This window comes from Mercenaria mercenaria, chromosome 4 (genome assembly GCF_021730395.1).
Source record: "Mercenaria mercenaria strain notata chromosome 4, MADL_Memer_1, whole genome shotgun sequence".
NCBI classification, from domain to species: Eukaryota; Metazoa; Mollusca; class Bivalvia; order Venerida; family Veneridae; genus Mercenaria; species Mercenaria mercenaria.
The window spans coordinates 23,437,646-23,457,825 of record NC_069364.1 but is presented as its reverse complement, the minus strand read 5'-3'; the positions used below and the strand labels follow the sequence as shown (position 1 = coordinate 23,457,825).

Genomic DNA, 20,180 nt, shown 5'->3' with positions numbered 1-20,180 from the left:
TCTGTTTAGATCTTTTGGAGGTGATCCTGGTAAGAATTATTTATTCTTTTCATGAAATGGTATCATATTTTGTATTGTCTTTGGAATGCTGATATTAATGAAACTTGTAAATTTATATGTTGAACGATTTGTAAACTAGATGTTATCTTTCTTTTAAGCTTTGTCGATATAGACAGAATAAACATGAGTTACGATCGATAGCGTTGGTTCTAATACTATAAACCAAGCCTCGGTGATACATGTATTTTTTTCCTGCCTGTCTGAATGTTCTGAATAAGAATTTACTCGATTCATTTTGTAACACCTTTAAATTTAGTATGCTCTTCTTGACAGATTTGAATTCCGCTTGTGTTTGTACTTCATAGTCATATAATCCAATTCGTATTGCCTTTGGACATCTGTAAGCGAACTTACAAGATCTTTCGGCAAGTAACCCCGGATATTTAAGTATATCAAACAGACGTTTCCGCATTTTTTCATGTAAGCGCATTTTTAAAAGCACTGTCACCGAGATTCATACGAAAACTCCAAACTGCAAATTGCCAAGGTGCGGAATTGTCTCAAGCATGTCGTTTACATCTTCTTTTGACTTAAGGAATCCACAAGCAAAAACATGGAGCCTTACTGCCGACCGGAGACTTTTTAGGATAGTTTGCAATACCCCGCTGATAGGAAAATTTCCAACATAGCATACCTCCAGTGAAGAAGTGTTTACTTCTACTTCGCATAACGGTATACAACCGAGTTCAATCATTTTCAGCTGCGAATGCAGACCAAGACCCAGTCTAAAGCCCTTGCAGGAGTCACCATGTTTCTTGCATTTTATGAAACCTAGTCCAATATGCTTCATTTTTGTCCTTTGCGACACAGACGTCTCCAACACGTGTCAGCTGGAATCGACTCCGTTAAATCAAATGACGTACAGCATGTTTTAAAAAACGAAGTGAAAAGTTTTAAAATATTTCACAACGTTTACCAAACATGTCAGTTAGACTTTTTTGCTTGATGTTTTGGTGTCGTACAAAAGTTAGTTTCTGTAAGACCAAACGATGTAGCAATTGCAGGTCGAAGAAAAATCATTAATGTTTTGAAAACAAATCATGGCTAGTGATCATTGAAAATTGACAAACTTAGATCATGCTGATTACGTCACGTTCTTGTTAATTTTTGATAATACTGACAAAAGCAAACTGTGCGCCCTTGCTATTATTTCTAAGATGTTATAATTATTAAGTGTGTTAACATTTAGTTCTTTCTTAAAATAAATGTTTGTCATTATGCGGTTATGTAAAAGGAAAAAAGACGCACTCCAATGTGTTTCTTTCATACTGTATTTGACTTTTTAAAAGGATGCAAAACTGTCGTCTGCTTGTGATTTTTCCGATAATTTAGAAAATTATCGTCATCTTTCTGATTCTGACATCACTCTGATGATGACTCCGACGATAAAATTACGTTGATTCAGTTAGCTGAAACATCTGAGAAATGAATGAGCATTCAAAATGTCAAGTTTTAGTAGGTTGAAATATTTGTACAAGTACATCGCATACTATACAAATGGATAATTTATATTGATATGTCCGATGTAGAGTGTTTTGATAAATATGTATATTTCAAGGTACTTTACCATTAATCATAGTGTTCATAAATTTATACAATTGTTAAACGAAGATCAAAAATCAGTACTGCAAATGTTGGCACTATTTTGTATTAGAGCCTTTGAAAGACGCGACAATAATTATCCCCACAGCTGGAGTGGTATGTCTCAATATCGGACTCAGGAAGATAGATGACTACAATACACCCAGAAGATGCATCCATTACAAGTCTTCAAAAATGATTTTTCTTGAATTGTAGTTGATTTCCGTAAAAATGGACATCAAAAGTTTGTCCTATAACAGTAGTTGTAGGGTTAACGCACGTTTTTTGTGTAACAACATCTGCAGAATCCCAAGGGATTGGTTGGTGCACGAGCCCGTAGGGCGAGTGCACCAACATAGACCGAGGGATTCTGCAGATGTTGTTTCACGAAACAAACGTGTGTTATCGCTATTCTTGCATAAAACACAACTAAAGTGCTGGAAATATCGAAAAATCAAGACTATTCAGCTGACATTAGCCGATCGAAGTCGGCCGTTTCAGGTTGTTATGGACACATGTTTTATTTATGCATTTCCAGGGCATACAGAAACAGTGTATATTTTATACATGTCGAACGGACATTCTTGTTGTGGTAATTTCTTTGATATTAAATATATGTAAAATAAGCATGACTCCCCCTTTTTCCGATATATCGGTAGGAACTTTAGCTTTAGAGGCTCGGAATTATGAGAAAAGGGCATACACGGCATCTTGTCTTTACACAATTTGCAGGTGAGGTGCCGACAGAACACAATTCTGCTTGGTTTAAATTAATAGTCTGTCCCTTACGCTTTTTAAATGTAAATATTATCGTTTAATAGAAACTGGTATCGATACCTATATTCTTCATGTCGTTAAAAATGAAATATCTAGGCCTATAACTAGAAAATTTTGCTTTGCACCCCACCCCATCGCGATCAAAGTTTGATAAACACAAAAATTTGAATTTTTCCAACATCGATATAATCAACTTGGATTGGATTTATAAACTCAAACATGGTTGGTGAGATCTACAAATAAATTGAAGAATATATAATAAATACCTTCTGTTCATCAAATGTTCACTAACTATGGAAAAATCCTTCAAACTTTACGCTTCGTCATGTTTATGCTTTACATTACACACCATCACTACATCAGTAGACTGCATAGATGTGTAAAGTAGACACAAACATTTTTTAAAAAGTTGTAGTGTAAGATTTAAAGTTAGCATGTCAACTTTCTCGACTCAAATTAATTTGGAAAACGAAATTGTATTTTTGTAAATGCTGTTTGCCTATCATTTTCAGGGATTAAATCGCGGCGTGTAAACTTACTTTGAGTCAAATACGCGTAATAATACAATAATAAGGAACGTCAATTCAGTCGCGTATCAAGAGAGGTAGCGCTTATTACAAGTTAAAGTAAAGTTAGGTTGAAAAATGATAGTTTTAATAAAAATGCAGATGAAAAGATTTCATAAATCTCGGACCTTTCGACTCCGGCCAAAATTGTTTCGGGATCCATAATTTGCTTACGTTGGACCCGCAACAGCATATTCAAAACGTTCACCAACAGCGCGTGCTCACGAGAATCTCCTTGTTTGTACACGTTTTTTCCCTGTTTGTGCATGCCCGAAATCGGCAAAAAACAAAGGTTTTATGCAAGAATATGTATTAACTTCAATGAGAGGGTTACAATGAGTACACTGACATCTGTTACATTTAGTAGCATTACGGACATATTTTTACAATACTTTGAACGAATGAGAAAGTCTAGTAAATTGTTCAGGCAATTTTATGCCCTTTGAAACTGTTGGTCATGCGGTAGACAGTCTTTAAAGCCCAATATATTTATTATACGAAATTACCAAAATGTTATTTGAAATATCTGCATGATAATTGCTATCATTAAAATACAGCGGCATCACTATAAATAAAGAAATCAAGCGACTGTTTAAATGTTTCATCCTCTGAAGTTATTCACCTGTAACATAACTTTGATAAATGGCATGCCATCTTACCAAGATTTAGGATTGCAATAAGAATGCCCTCAATATCGGCGAAAGTTACCGCCAAAATTAGATGCACAATCCATTAACAAGTCAGTCAGCGCAGTGCCTTTCAACGCCGTCTAGTCTAAAACTTCATCCCGTCCAATAAATTCGGATTCATTGTATTCTATTTTAAAATCATTTAATAAAAATTTATAACGCCCATTTAAACATGAAAACCCGTAATATAAAAAACTCCGAGAAAACTTGATGCCATGCAGCACAATGTGAAGACGAGTACCTGCAGTGTAAAATGAAATGATTTATTACAACTTGATGGCGTGTAATGAATATTGAAACCGCTTTGTGTTTTTCAGAGCGGCGTATATAAACTTGATGCCATGCAGTGCAATGTCAAGACGTTTAATACAACACGAGTTCGTGCTGTCTTAAGTGGAACGGTTCATCAAAAACTTGGCGCCGTCTAATGCATATTGAAACGTGTTGTATAACTTGGAGTGGCATATAAAAATTTGATGCCATGCAGCCAAAAGTGAAGTCGTTTAATAGGACACGTGAGCATATGCATTGTAAGGTGAAAAGATTAATTATAACTTCATGCCGTCTTAATCGTGGTCCCGCGTTGACGCGCTTCATAGACCTTGTTGTCATACTAATTAATTTCACTGAGAATATGAACCGAAACTTTTCTTATAAGACAAAATATTGAAGCATTTGGTCTTTTCCAATGTAAATATAGTTACACAGGTTGGGCACATCTTCCGATTGATGTTATATTACTTCGATTGGAGATGCCTTAATACAATAACAATGTAAAAGCACAAAAGATCAGTATCGCTAGAAAAGTGCTAATGTCTACATATTTAATGTAGTTGATATTTTTATTATTTTTTTTATCTTTTTATCACCCGAGAGAAATTTTATCTATTTTTATCTATCTCACTATATTGTTTATTCTTTATAAAGTTACATGTCGAAGTTAATAAAATAAAAAGGTTATCCAAACTTTTGTACTTTTCTGTTGTTCTTATATTACCCCGATATATACTCAGATTGAGGTAGTGGGTGAATTTTTAGATAGCATACACGACATTGAGCGATTTATATATCACTTGATCCAGACAACTTTGTTATAAATTAAATGTAATTGTTACATATATACGAAATAGTAGCAAATTAAGAGATTGAATAAACTTGCAGTTGTTCGAAGATGTTCTAAAACTGTGATATAATGACATCTGTGTTATATCCTGGCGAATCCGTGTTACGAAAGTATGTGTTAAAACAAACATTGCTAATGGATCAGTCACACTACACCCTATAGAGTTAATGGACGCCCAACGTATAGATAATTTGCAGCAGAAAGTATTCCGGTGACGAAAGGCCTCGCATGCTGCTGCTCAGTGCAGTCGCGATCGGTGTACGAGGCGCATAAAACGCACAATGACTGGACATAACAACGTTCAGTTACCGGATATCACTGTACTAGTAGCGGACATGTACCGCGTAATACGTAAACGCAACGTATGAGAAACTGACACAACGTTCTTGTCAGTTATCGTCCCTTTGAGCACACGTTTCATCCGTTGCATGTCCGGTAGTGGCCTGGCCATGAATCAGGTCCACAAGAACGGACGCGAACGGGACAAGTACAGAATGAAACGCATACCAGCTCATTGCTACCGTACATCTAACGGACAAATTTGTCCGGTGGTGTATCTTCTAAGTTTTGAACATGCTCAAAACTTTCCACCGGACAAGGAGCACAGGCGCCGCATAAGAAACGGAAAAGAAACGCATGCAAACGGACACGAACGGATTGAAAATTGATTTTGTTATACGTTGGACGTCCGTTAACGCTATACAGTGTAGTATGACTGAGACTTATCCTATAATCACCACAATGTTTACCGAATGTGCACGGGTTTTTCATACAGATCGTACGTTTAAAGGGACGTAGTAAATAGCACTTTTAGTACCCGACCATTTTAAACACGCGGTGTTTTTCCAATATTTATGTATTTATTCCAATTATACGTACTTAAAACAAACGTTTAAGATAAAAGTCAGGTATCATGCTCGGAGTAAGACCATGCAGGCCTATTTCTTGAATAATAACTATAACTTATTGACCCCTTCATTTGACACAAAACGATTTTAATATGCATTCGACGGTGTCAAGTTGCAGTCAGTCATTCCGCTTTGCACAGCGGCTTCACGCAGGCAGATATTATTACTGCATTTAATAATACTTCACGCTATCTGGGTGATATTCTTAATATGGATAATCCGGGTTTTTTTGGTCAGTTGGTGGGTACTATTTATCCTAGGGAGCTTCAGTTAATTAAAACTAACAATTCGGATACTGATGCTACATTTTTAGATTTACATCTCTCTATTTATGACAATATTATACATACCAAAATTTATGGCAAGAGGGATGATTTTAATTTAGCATTGTAAATTTTCCCCATTTGGATGGGGATGTACCTCAGGCTACATCTTATGGGGTATATATTTCTCAGTTAATTCGGTTTGCCAGAGCTTGTAGTCATGTCAAGCATTTCAATGAATGTAATCAATATATTACAAGTAAACTTCTTCAACAAGGCTACCGTTATTACAAATTGCATAAATATTTTGCTAAATTTTACTATCGTAATTCTGATTTAGTTTTAAAATTCAATAGTAATTTAAAGACACTTCTGCGAGAAGGTATTGATGTGGTTTACAAACTTCGTAAGATCTTGGGTCATGGTAATTTTTCAAATGTATTTGGTAAAATTATTAAACGTTTTATAAAAGGAGGTTACGACCCGTTTTGAGACATACCGCATGTTTAGTGTTCAACCCGTTTACAGTTGGATACTACGAGTCCCCCTCTGATTGTGTCTGACGGAGAGGGGGAGGACTCTATGATAAGCAATTTTTAAATCCTACCAGGACTGAACTGTTTTGATGTCTGTCTTCTGGACTGTTTCGTCAGACCCTTAAGGGTGTTTCTCTTGTTGCTCTGTCTTCTGAAAAGGCATTGAGTACATACGTTTTTGGTTCTAAAGGTTTGCTTTTTATATATTATACACGAGCATTTTTGTGTTTTACATGCCATGCCTTTTTGTTTCCATTACGTGTGTTAGAGATTCACCTGAAGGGGATTACTTTTATTTACACTGTCCCGTGTCTTTGGAACATGGTGGGGGTAAGAGTGAGGTTGGGTGCGCACCATAAACCGGTTTAAACTCCCCAATGGTGTTTTTGCCACTGACCGTTCCAAGGCGGTGCCCTACTGTGTTCCTTTGTTTGTTCGTTTTGTCCTCATGTGTTGGTTTTGTGTGTGTGCGCGTTTATGTGTGTGTGTGTGTGTGTGTTTGTGGTGTGCACGTCTGCGTGCTGTTGGTTTTATTCTTTATCCCGATAACAACCTCGGTTACAAAAGGCGCACTATGTAAAAGACAAAAGTATAAAAATTACTAACATGAGTAACTTGTTTTTGCTCGTAAACTGTCTTTCAAAATTTACATATCATTCAGGTAAACGACTTAGTTTTGAACACAATAAGTTACCAAGGTACAACTCGTTTAAATGGGTCAACCGTGGTGTTGTGCTTATAAAATAGACTGGCCCGGTTTATAGGTTGGTCAGGGCTACGAAAGGTATTGTATTTTTCCATCGAAATATTTCTATAAAATGCTTATTCCCCTTCTGTTTGGATCCGTCCATGTTTACGAACACGTTTGTTTATTTTATGGTCTGTATAGCATTGTACAGTTTTAAATGTCTTTATACATTATACGTATAAACAAACATTTAAGCTAGAAAAACGTAAAATGGCCTTGACATATCTGTTTATATTATTAATCTGATATATATATAACGGAAATATATACAATCGCATTTTATAATTGTACTTCCTGCTTTAGGATCGCAACGAGTTTTCGCATTTGGTATTTACCCATAAATACCTGTTAAAAGTTTGTACTACAAATGGGAAAAACCGAACAGTTACTATACATAGAACAGAAATATGGAAAAACCAAATAGATCAGGACAAGTGATCAGTTTTAGACTATCTGCGAAAGCAGAAGGTCCGGCAGAACTCGGTTTAATTTTTATTTTCGAGTGTAGTTAATAGATCGGAAATTAAGCAGAGAAGGATATTGAAAGGTATTTTTATTTTTACATGATTATAATGATTATAAGTTTACGGTCAATATCTCAATTTAAGCAGATATATACGTATAAAAATGTATGCAGGAAGAAAAAAGTATTCCTTGCAATCATTATGTTGATCATAACATTATAAGAAGAAACAATAGAATATGTTCTCTTATTTCCTTGCTTTAATTTTGGCCGTGGTATATATTCAATGTTAATTTAAAAGGATGTTGCTAATATTACCTCGGATAAACGGACTGTTGACTCTATTTAAGGCTACCATAACCATGCGCGGATCCAGCCAGTTTTCTCAGAGGGGGTCCAACCGACCCCATACTATGACAAACAATGTCAACGTCCCCAGGGCGCTGCCTGTCTTTATATACCTAACAATTCGATTTTTTTATGTTAGCCGCTTACAGTACATGGCTGTCAATATATATATTTTTTGAACAGGCTGAAATAGAAAAGTAGCTGATCAGTTAAGGGGTGCGGGGGCATGCCCCGCCCCCACCCCCGCTAGAAAATTTTGAAAATCAGCGCTTCATTTCCTGCAGTCTGGGGTATTTTAGGATCATTTAAAAACAGTTTTTCCCCACTGCAATTCTGTATCAAATATACCCCTTATGTTCCCATTTTTATGAGCTCGCCTGTTAAATTTGGACAAAAATGATAAAATTAAGTTTCCTTTAAGGTAAAATTCTTTGTTTCTTTGAGATAATTAACATGAATATGAATTATGTCTTGGTCGTATGTAGCAGCAGCCACATACAATTTGAATGCGGTCCTAATATTGCCTTTTCGAAAAAAAAACAACATTTTCTTTACTTCTTCTCTTTCTTTCCTATTTTAGGATTTTCCAGTGGGGTCCGGACCCCCGGTTCCCCCATTGGAACCGCGCATGATAACTAAACTGTCGCAATTTTTTATTTTCTTAGCGTAATCTCATTTGGTTAACCAGTGTCGGAACGCAACAACTGCCCACTGACTCCCGTTAGAAATTGATGACGTCATACCAAGTTCATATGGCGTAACACCATTTGGTTACCATGTAGTGTCGAAATGCATCATCTGCACACTGTCTCTCGTTAGAAACTGATGACGTCACGTCAAGTTCGTACCACGACGTTATTAATTTGATTCTCAAGATTAACGTTTTGTGTATTTATGGATTTAGCCGAATTATAAATATAAGCATCTTCAACAAATTTCATATAAAACATAGATCTACCTTAGAAAGTTTAAATTCACAAAAACCTCAGTTAATAACGATTCTATACCACATATGAGCCGCGCAATGAGAAGACCAACATAATTTCTTTGCGACCAGCATGGATCCAGACCAGCTTGCGCATCCGCACAGTCTGGTCAGGATCCATACTGTTCGCTGACGGTTTCTCTAATTGCAATAGGCTTTGAAAGCAAACATCATGAATCCTGAAGACTGCGCGGATGCGCAGGCTGGTCTGGATCCTTGCTGGTCGCAAACGCACTATGTTGGTTTTCTCATGGCACGGCTCATATTTCTTTTCAGAAAAAAAAGTCACCTGATAACTGCAATATGGTTGAAGCGGTACCCACTTTAAACTTGTGTGAATAACTCGTCTTCAGGTCATGTTGCATGGATTGTGATATGTGAGATAAAAAAAATTGACTAAAATAAAGTAAAAAGTGATTATATGGCAATTCATTTATTTAATGAAGACAACATGTATTTAGGTTGCAATACGGGGCTTAGGGATCCGTAACAGTTTTATACATGTAAACATCTCTGAAGCTAAGATTTAAGCTATAGGTTGAATCGAGATTGTTATTTTTTCGGTTGGCTGCGTTTTATGTTGCTTCCAAAATTTAAGTATCACAAAGCCGGAATTTAGTGTCACTTAGCGCACGTAAAAAGTCACCCCATAAAACCATTGTTATTTCTGGTAATTTAGGATCATTGGGTCCATTTAACGTTGCTTTATAAATAAGTTCGGTTAAGCCAGTGTAAAGAGTTGTTGCACATCCTATATCCCTCTTGAGCAACCGCTATTATTTTGCTTCGTTGCGTTCAATAAAACATCTTCTTATATTCATTTCTTTTACAGAAGCATAGGCAAACAGTGGATATGTCGACAAAACAACATATTTTCTTGTTTATCTTACTTTTTATCCTTGCCTATGCATGGATCGATTTCCTTGGACCAGTTGATAGCAACACGATGATTCAAGTGAAGCCAGTAAAGCAACAGTCATCAAAGGAATCGACCTATTTTCGCAAAGGGAATACTCAATCTGACTTCATCCGGAAACCATCCATTTTAAGGATGTTCCTTTACTGGATTTTCTTTGATATTTATGTAATAGCTTGTCTCTATAAAATTGCTTACGACCATCAATTAGATTACAAATGGGAATATCTTAAAAAGTGTGACATACTAAGGTTTCTGCAGAGACAAAATATGACAGTGATGTGTTTGGATGATTACTTCCGAGACCGCCTAAATAACAACCTCTCAACGCATGAATTGATGAGGTACGAATGGGCTCGGTACGAATCATTTAAGACTTATCCTGAGTCAGCTCCTCATTTTCCATCAACACTTGCACGTGATGGTTTCTACTATACAGGTAACGGAACGTTCGTCACATGTTTTTGCTGCGGAAACAGATTAGATACGACAGCACATGATAACGTTGCAGAAGCTCACCGACACGATTCGCCCAACTGTAGCTTTGCAAGAGGAGAGGGCAGTGCAAATGTGCCGATTAATCATGACACCATGAATAGTCAAAGGGGTTTGCATGGAAATACCAGAAATACCAGGTATGGCATGGAAACATTAAGACACGATTCTTATCACGGATGGCACCAGACAAGTCCATATAATACTGGGGAGCTGGCAGAATACGGATTTTTATTTGCTGGTAAGATGTAATTTAATATACTTATAAAAACTTGAAATTAGACAGAGGTAAAATTATCTCAACATTTATATAAAATGAGTAAAGGAAAGACGCAGAACTGACATAATTGCAGTTAATGTGTCTTCTACATACCATTGACATATTTGAAAAGTACTGCAAGCAAGTTAAATTTGAAAATCAATATCTTACCAAATGATAAAATAAATTATTTGTGTATAAAGGACAGTGCTCATTTCAGGCTTAAATGGTCTACACAATTTGAAACAAAATTGCAAATTGGCAACGAATAAAAAAAAATGCACATTGCTTCCTAGCTACAATGAATTTAGTTAATTGAAACAGAATGCCACTCTGTTCAAACATGTCACTGAAAATTGTTGGGATCACACATTTTGGAGAAATTATGCATTTTTGCCATATCTAGAATATATTGGTTGTGTTCGTGTTAAAAATTTCAGATTTGTTTATAAACAATGCTTAAAATTGAAAGTTTACCATGCCCGTAATGTTAAACTGTGATTCCATTAATGTCAGATTTACCTTCAATAATAAAATTAGTTGCAAACTATTGCATGTAGTTTGATAAAAGTGATTATACTTCTCCATGAAGAAAACTTGGAAAATACTTTGTTTAGAGGCTTTCAGTTTTGGGTCAATTTTGGCCAAAAGTAAGCCTTTGTTTCGCTTTTCCCTGCCATTTGCAGACGAAAACGTTTTCAAAAGTTGTAAATAAAGGGTTATAAAAGTACGTAAGGCGGTATATGTATTATGTAAGATGTGTGTAAATTTAACACATCCTCGATGTGTAAGCAAATTATGTACCAAGTTTTCTTTATTCCAGGCGACCTTGGTCGTTGTTTCTCAATCGGACCTGGCTTAAGACAATGGTCAGAATTTGAATCGATAATACCCGTAAGTTTTTTATCTTTTATAAACTGTTCTTTACTGTCTCTTTAACAATGTATATATTGCATTTGCAATATATGTTGTTATACAACTTAAGTTGCCACATTGTAGTTTAAGTCACTGTATATATGTATATGATGTAATTACTATGATCGCTTACCAATTATTTTCATACATGTGGCTGGAAAACACCTACGAAGGCATTTCGTGAAGATGAAAGTTTTATGTGTTATATGTGAAGTATATGATATAAGTAGTTCATTGATGCCGGTAGTCACAATTCTAAGGTCAAATTAAGGTCAAGAAATTAGGTCAAAGGTCATTAAGTGCATCTTCGCCATTTTGATGAAATAAGTAAGCAAAAATGGTATTTAATTGAAGCCAATGTATTAAACTATGAAAATAAATCACTATATGCAAATTAGCTCATTTGCATATTAACTAATATTAATGAAAATGGCAAAATCGTACACAATTAAGAAAAAAATTGGCATGTATGTACAGCTGTACAATATTTATTGTTATATATATAATTTTCATGATTTGAAAATTAACTGATATGTAGGGTACTCATTTCTTGATAAACGCAACTGTTTATATCGCCATCAAAAGTGTTTTATGTGTAGATACTGCTAGAAGTGGGTGGGTTGAGTTGACTTCTGACCAACAGTTATCTTTTGCATAATTGTGTAGTTGTTTTTACAAAAGCAAGGCAATTCTTTTGTATTGGGCACATATCTGCCGGCTATTTCAAACTGTGAACCTATGTCACACAGCCAATATGGCTGCCATTGTTTTTCAAAATGGCGACCAAAATAACCACCAAAGGTAAGTATGTTCAAAAGTATGCATATATATGAGCGTTTACATAAGTTTTAATGTAATTTATTGCAATATTAAGATTGATAAATACAACTAATAATAAGACCATACGCCATGTAGGCAACCTCAGATAACCAAAATGGCGCTCATGTTTTCAAAATGGCTGCCAAATATCAATATGTTAAGGTTTCTTGGCATACATTATAGAGTTTACATAGTTCTTTTATGTAGTTTAGCTCAGTATTGTGATTGAAAAACATTACTTTTTTTTTAAATCAGGTTATCAGGTTGACACAATAAGACAGCCACTTTTCACAATGAACGTCAATAAGTCAGTATGTTCAGTTTTTCTAATTTACTGGAGAATGTACAAAAGTTTTATGTAAGGTTTTGAAGTATTCTGACGGATAATTAAATGATATACTATTTAAAACATATATTGGGTTTACAGACAGGATAGCCTAAATTGGTATCAATAGTATACTTGGTAAAACGACTGGGCACTAAACGTATCTAGTGGTATATAGAGAAGGCAAATATGTATCTTTGGCATATCGACAGGCAAACTTGGTTTTCATACACGCCACTATGGATATTCTTAGGACACAGACAGGCAAACTGTGTAGAAGTGATATATAGTCAGGCCATTTTTTGGTATCATTTGTTTACAGACACGCCATCCGAGCTAAATATTGATGCCACTATCGGTATCGAGGGTATACAGACATGCCACTCTGGGTATCCTGTGTATGCAGACCGGACCTACTTGCTCAACATACAGACATCTAGGGAAAACCTGGCAATACATACAGACAGCAATAGGTAGCCTTGATACAGAGACAGATAAAATGGGTATCCTAATTATACAGGAAAATTATCCTGGGTATACATACATGTACATTCCACTATAGGTATCTTAGTTATACAATCATTAACTCTGTGTGTTTAGTGCATACATGTATAGCCACCCTGACCATACATACAGTCCACTTTGGGTACCTTGGCAATGAATACAAGTCATGGGTATACAGAAAGGCCTGTCTGGGTATCCTGTGCATACAGACAGGTCATATTGGCTACACATGTATACATACTGACAAATACTGGTATACTGAATACACAGACAGGCAATTCTGGGTATCCATGACATACAGAAGGGCAAACCGAGTTTCCTTGCAACTCTGGATATTCCGGGTATACAGGCATGTCATCCTGGCTTTACAGTTGTATATAAAGGCTACTAAGGGTATATTCGATTTACATACACACCATTCTGAGTATCTTGGGTATATAGACACGCCATCACGACTATTCATTCAGGTCACCTTGGATGGCATTGGTATACAGACAGATTAAAAATACAAAATACAAATACATGGCATTTATATAGCGCAAAAATTATAAAATATTCTATTGCGCTTTACAATTACATAACACACATTTAACATATATACATACAAAATATGAACAGGATTCTAGAACTTAGATTTAAAGATTTGGACATGTATAAATACTATTTTACACCACTTCTGATATTTTGTATTTTAACAAGACTACACTCATTGTTCATGAAACTGCCTAAATAAATGTGTTTTCAGTTTTGATCTAAAGCTGGCTTCAGACTGAATGTTTTTCAGATAACTAGGCAGATCGTTCCACCATTTGGGACCAACGACTGCCATAGATCTGTCTGCTAATTTTGTTCGCCGTCTAGGGATGTTAAAGTTAGTGTCACTTTGTGAGCGAAGTCTGTATCGTTGTTGAGTAGGTACAAACATTTCCCTCAGATATACTGGAGCTGTACCATTGATGACACGGAAGACTATTACTAAAACTTTGAACATGACTCTAGCCTTAACTGGAAGCCAGTGTAATTCTTTCAGAAGTTCGGTACTTGGTTTTTCATAGGAAGCGTTCTTGACTACTCTAGCGGCATGATTTTGGACTCGCTGTAGTTTATTGATTTGGTAGGCTGGAATTTCTGTAAATAAACTGTTGCAGAAGTCAATGTGAGAATGAACCAGTCCATGCACTAATGATTCAGTTGACTTTTGTGTGAGATGTTTCCGTATAGCCCGAAGGTTTCGTAACTGAACATGAGCTATCTGACACTTTTTCTGAATGTGATGGTCAAAGTTGAGTGTATTGGTCATAGTTACACCTAGGTCTCTGACATGATCGACGCATTTTACGTCACATCCACCAACGTTTACACTTGTGATGTTCAATTTCGCTAACTGTTGTCTTGTTCCATACATAATAATTTCAGTTTTAGACTGATTCATTTTCAGTTTGAAGGTTGTCATCCATTTAATGATTTCATTGAGACAACTGTCGAGTTGTTGAAGAACAGTTGTCTCATTTTGAGAATTTCCCGCTTGAATTTTTAACGCAATCTTGTGGTCGTCCGCGTATCCATAGAGATCAGCTGGATATTTCTGCACCACTCGGTTGAGAGCCGATATATACAGGGTAAAGATCACTGGTCCGGCACAAGAACCCTGCGGAACACCAAACCTCAGTGGCTCCGTGTCAGATGCTGATTACCTATGTATCCACGGTATAAAACCATGCCATTCTGTGTAGCCTGGATATACAAACATGTCATCGTGGCCATATATACTGGCCATTATGGATATCCCGGTTTTACATAATAAGCCTTTCTGGGTAAAAAAAATCTGGGTATACAGGCAGACAGACCATCGTTGCTATACACTAGGCCAGTATATGCGTTCAGTATGCCTGGTATATAGACAGGTCACCTGAGTGCATCCTAGGTAGGCCACTTTAAGTATCCTGGGTATACAAAAATCCTGACCGTTTACTTAATGTCACCCCTATGAATATCCTGGATATAAATACATGCCACCGGTGTACCCTAGGTATAAAGGCAGGTCTATCTGGGTATCCTTGGTATACTGTCAGGTCTTCTTTGCTATAAATACACACCACTGTTGGATCCTGGGTACTGCTATTTGTAAACTTGCTACACATAAAGACCACTCCGGGTATACTGGGTATATTGGTCTTCCTGGTTATATATACAGACAACTATGGATATCCTAGGTATACAAACAGGCCTCTCGTGGTATCCATTGTATACATACATGCTATCTGGGCTATATATGTATGCCAATACGGATATCCTTTATATACATAAAGACCGGCAATGTATCCAAGGTAGACAGGTCACTCTGGGTAAGTAATATGGATAAACATACAAGCCAGGTTAGTGATACATACAGATACACTTTGAGTGGCCGTGGAATAAAAAGAAGCAACTGTCGGTACCTAGCTATAGATGCAGGGCATTTATTTTGGTATCTGGGTTATACAGACTGACAACATGTGAATCCTGTTTATACAGACAGACCAACATAGCTATACATATATGCCAGTTATATACATACTAATTACGCTTCACAACTATGTATCGATAGCGTAAAATAATGGATCTAAGTTTCCATGCATACAAAGGATACCACGGTTGACATGTATGGCTGTATTCCTATAATACCCAACGTAACATATCATATACTAATGTGGATTGCAAGACGAAATGTGGCAGTTAAATGTGCAAAGGCTACCGATCAAACCAGATTTGCATGTTTGAATGTGCATGCGAGGCTATTTATATTCCAATTTTAGAAACGTACATGGCAACAAGGACAATAAAGTTGTGACATTTTTAAAACAAAGTCCTATGGTATTGTGTACAGAGAAAAGACTATGAGCAAGATTGAACTGTGTAAACTACGTTGTGCAGTATTTGTATCAGTGTTAAATACTAATAATATATGTCCTTAATGCATGGAATATTTACAAGCTTTACTTGGACATTTATAAAACTGATAAGATTCTTATCAATGGTTAAGAACAGATATATGTGTACTCAATGAACGTTTTAAATGCATATTTGATAATTTCAATTAATATTCATGAGTATGCAAATGAGCTGAAAAGCTCTTAATTAATATTTATGAAGAACATTATTCCCAAATCGAAATATCTTACTGTCTCAAAATATGGTTTATATTTAAGAAATGTAAATATTGTCAGTTTTTTTTTAATATTTGTTTTTAATGATTAATATACCCCATCCACTTTTGACAGTATTTACTCTTGCAAACAATAAATAATGATACAAACAGAGGTATATTTATATAAGTAATGTTTCATATGTAATATTGCTTATTTTTGTCCATTTATAAACACAAATAGTGAAAATTTTATCTTTGTATTATTTAATAATAACATTTTTAACGAACTATCTGCCCATTGTTTTAAGTTTTCATGAATATTCATAAGTATGTGAATAAGAAAACTTTTGATTAAGTGTTTGTAAATCAATGTACAAAACCCTGGCTTCATTTTGATACCATTGTTGTTATTCTACACCAATAAATGACCAAGATACAAGGTATTTTATAATATATGCACCGAATTACCTTTGACCTCGTTTATTTCACTATAAAGGGCATCTCAAGCGTGACTACCGGGCAAGTCTTTCTTGTGGCTCCTAGTAGATAACGTTTAACATGGTAGTCGTCCATCTTCAGAGAATGCCTACGCAAGTCACAATTTTGAAAATTCTAGGTATACTATATATATATAAATTCGTATGAATTACATAGTTTTTCTTAATCTTAATATTTAAGATGTTTTCACTTTTCAAAAGTTTTAAGTTCCTGGAAATAATATTTCCCTGCTCCGAAGAAGAGCACGATATAGTCAATACAAAACATTATTTCAAATAATAGACATCTTTATATGGTGTTGTATGTAAATAGAGTGAAACCGGAAGGCAAGAGATGCATTCTTCTGATAGAATGTCACGTGACATGCAGAGCTGGACAGCGCAATTGCTTCTACAGATGGGTTATGATGATACTAGACTAAAGAATGCAATTCTTCATTTTAGGCAAAATCAAGGTAAGCAGTATTACATTATTGACAAATCGCAACCTTTGATCAGTTTCATGTAGTTTTAAGATGGTCTTTTTCTTGTTTAGTTGACAAGTTTAGAGGTTCATGTAGATGTACCTAAGTGCTGCAGTTTTTTTATTAAAAAACTTACATAAACACTTAATATAGCGTATTGTCAAAATGGTGTATGGCAAACCAAGATGACATTATAATCATTACAGTATGAAAACACGGCCATTTAAATGGTTACTTTGCCAATGATATGGTCTCAGGTATGTGTAGATCGTCTTATTTGTTAATATCACCTCTGCCAGTGTCTTTTCCTAATAATAATCTGGCATTTCGAACGACGGTTTACATATGTTTTGCACGTAATTATTTCATGCTTCTTGTATGACCCACTTTTTGTTTTCATTATATACTATACCCGTTTTTGTCCTGCAGGCGTGTTTGAAAAACGAAAACTTATAAACAAAGCAAATAAAAAGTAAAAGTACACTAAATGCATTAGTGATAGTGTTAGAGGCTCATATGCATTGATGTTAATTGCATTTCACAGAAAGTGTATGTATTACACAGATTTGCGTTTACCTATATCTATGAAACATGAAATACACCATTTAGTTTGTAACTTTCGTGGTTAAAATCATCATGTAAAGAACCGTGTACAATCAAATGAAACAAATCATACAACTTAAAAGTCATTGTGATAAAAATGATGTCACTTTCAAAGCTAGCGACATTTAATCATGTTGTCATATAACATGCTTCGTCTATTTATAGGCAACAGAGAGCTGTCAGCAAAGGCTCTAATCGAATACATGCATGACACGGAACCGAACCTCTCTGGACCTAATTGCTATAGTTCATCGTTCATTGCATTGGCATCAGCTGCAAGATCTAATATGAATGGCACTAGTCCTACGGAAAGGGTGCCAGTTAGGACAGTTCATGAAAGAGGAACTCGGCAAACTACAGGTAAGATTTTGCTTGCAATATGTGTTATAACTTTAATATATATAGAGACTGTAGTATTGTATATAAAAGTTTTAAATATATTACAAGGAAAATATTTGGACATTTTCCCTCGCTTCTCTTTTATTATACTCTTGCTCTTTCCAGATGCTGGTCAGCTTCAAGATGAGATCGATAAGTTGAAGCATCAAAAAGTATGTAAAATATGTTTGGACAAGGACGTTTGTATCGTATTTCTACCATGTGGTCACCTAGTTGCATGCGAAGATTGTGCTCCAGCATTGAGAAAATGTGCAGTTTGCAGAACACTTATTAAAGGGACCGTCAGGACATACCTGTCTTGAGCATTGTTGTATTTAGCTTAAAATCTGCTCTTGAAATATATGCTGTATAAATTGTATGCTATTGCAGTGTTAAAGCTACTGTTAAATTCCATGTGATTTTACTCTGTTTCTTTCCACCTTTTAAAAGTAGCACAGCAACGCAGGCAGGTTCATTACATTATATGACTAATAATCTCTTGTTCTTTGTAAACATTTGTTTAATAATAAATTGACTTTAACATATAGAAAAATTTATACTAAATCTTTTTAAACATTAAGAACAACAACGATTGTAGTCACAGACGCACAACGATCGAGTCTGTTCATGAGATATAATGGAATGTGCAACGCACATCATGCCCCAAGCTCTCGCTTAATCGATGACCTTTAAGTAGACAAGGACCAGAATAGCATTAATTCAGAGCAGCTTAACATGATGTATTTGGCAGCCGCCATAGTGCCATTCATATCAATATAATCAAGTCTTATTGAATTTAAGCACAGTAAATAGCTTTTTCTTTTTATTAATAATATATCTAAAACTGACACAGTCCAAATGGCTGCAGCCTATACCAGGCCCTTTAAAATGTCTGTAACTAATATGTCCTTGAAAAACATTATCAGCGCTGCATAAAAGTAAAAAAGCGGGGATCATATTTCATGCAAGACAAGTATTTTTTATAAAAAAAAACCTGCATAAATGAGGTCGAGGACTGTAACGGCGGTGTATGAGACTAATTGTGCATTGCATTTATTCATTATATAATTTTTGTATTGATCCGCTAGGGTTGGAAATCAACTTACATGACCCCCTTGTTTACGGAAATTAATATTTCGACACGATCTGTTTAAAACTTTAACATATCAGTAACATTTGGAATAGATTGTTATGTAGACTATTTTTTGTCTGTATTTACCTTTAGATGACTGATGTCAATCCGTTTGTACAGACAACTTTCTCCGAAAACCGGTCAAAAAGTGTAAAGATTTAACTATTTGATTTTCAAACTTTGTACAGTTAATTCAGTCTTGGTGTTAATACGCATCACATAGTGTGAACAATTTTAATACCTTAAATGTCCTGTCGAAATTTTCATTACATAAGTCTTACTTAGATGTGGGGGACGATGGTTTTAAAAAACGTCCTATTATAAAATTATTCGTAAGCTGTCCCTAGATAAATAAACAAACTATACTCGCTATGAAATGGTAATGAGGCAAACATTGAAACTGGTTACGCTATCCATGTTGAAAACTTACATATCCTTGCAATTTTATGACATCCATTTGTAAACGTCGTGCCTTCTTAGCTAGTATATGTTAATCATTAAGTTTTCGAACCTGCCACAATGTAACCTGCTTATATAATATATTTGTGAATGTTTTGACGTGCATCGTGCCTTTCCCTATGCTGCAAAAAGACCGTTTGAGGGATACAGTAATCCGACAAACACTATGTTTCCATGAGTCTGTTAACCGGTTGCAAAACTTATCCTCTAATAGTATCACAGCTATCACTAGCTATTTAC

The 20,180-nt window shown here is 35.5% G+C and overlaps 1 protein-coding gene across 3 annotated transcripts; it reads left to right on the top strand.

Moving 5' to 3' along the window:
• Positions 1-7,628: 7,628 nt before the first annotated feature.
• On the top strand, positions 7,629-18,763 carry LOC123556213 (E3 ubiquitin-protein ligase XIAP-like). 3 transcript variants are annotated; one of them, XM_053540722.1, is made up of 7 exons: positions 7,629-7,798; positions 8,728-8,902; positions 9,880-10,699; positions 11,541-11,611; positions 17,218-17,359; positions 18,137-18,331; positions 18,476-18,763. In XM_053540722.1, exons 2-7 carry the CDS (start codon positions 8,888-8,890, stop codon positions 18,670-18,672), a joined length of 1,440 nt encoding a protein of 479 aa, XP_053396697.1. In that variant the 5' UTR covers positions 7,629-7,798; positions 8,728-8,887; the 3' UTR covers positions 18,673-18,763. The 3 variants fall into 3 exon arrangements, with proteins under 3 accessions (XP_053396697.1, XP_053396698.1, XP_053396699.1); XM_053540723.1 differs by lacking the exon at positions 8,728-8,902 and having other exon boundaries at positions 7,631-7,798; XM_053540724.1 differs by lacking the exons at positions 7,629-7,798; positions 8,728-8,902 and adding an exon at positions 9,324-9,453.
• The last annotated feature ends 1,417 nt before the right edge of the window (positions 18,764-20,180 follow it).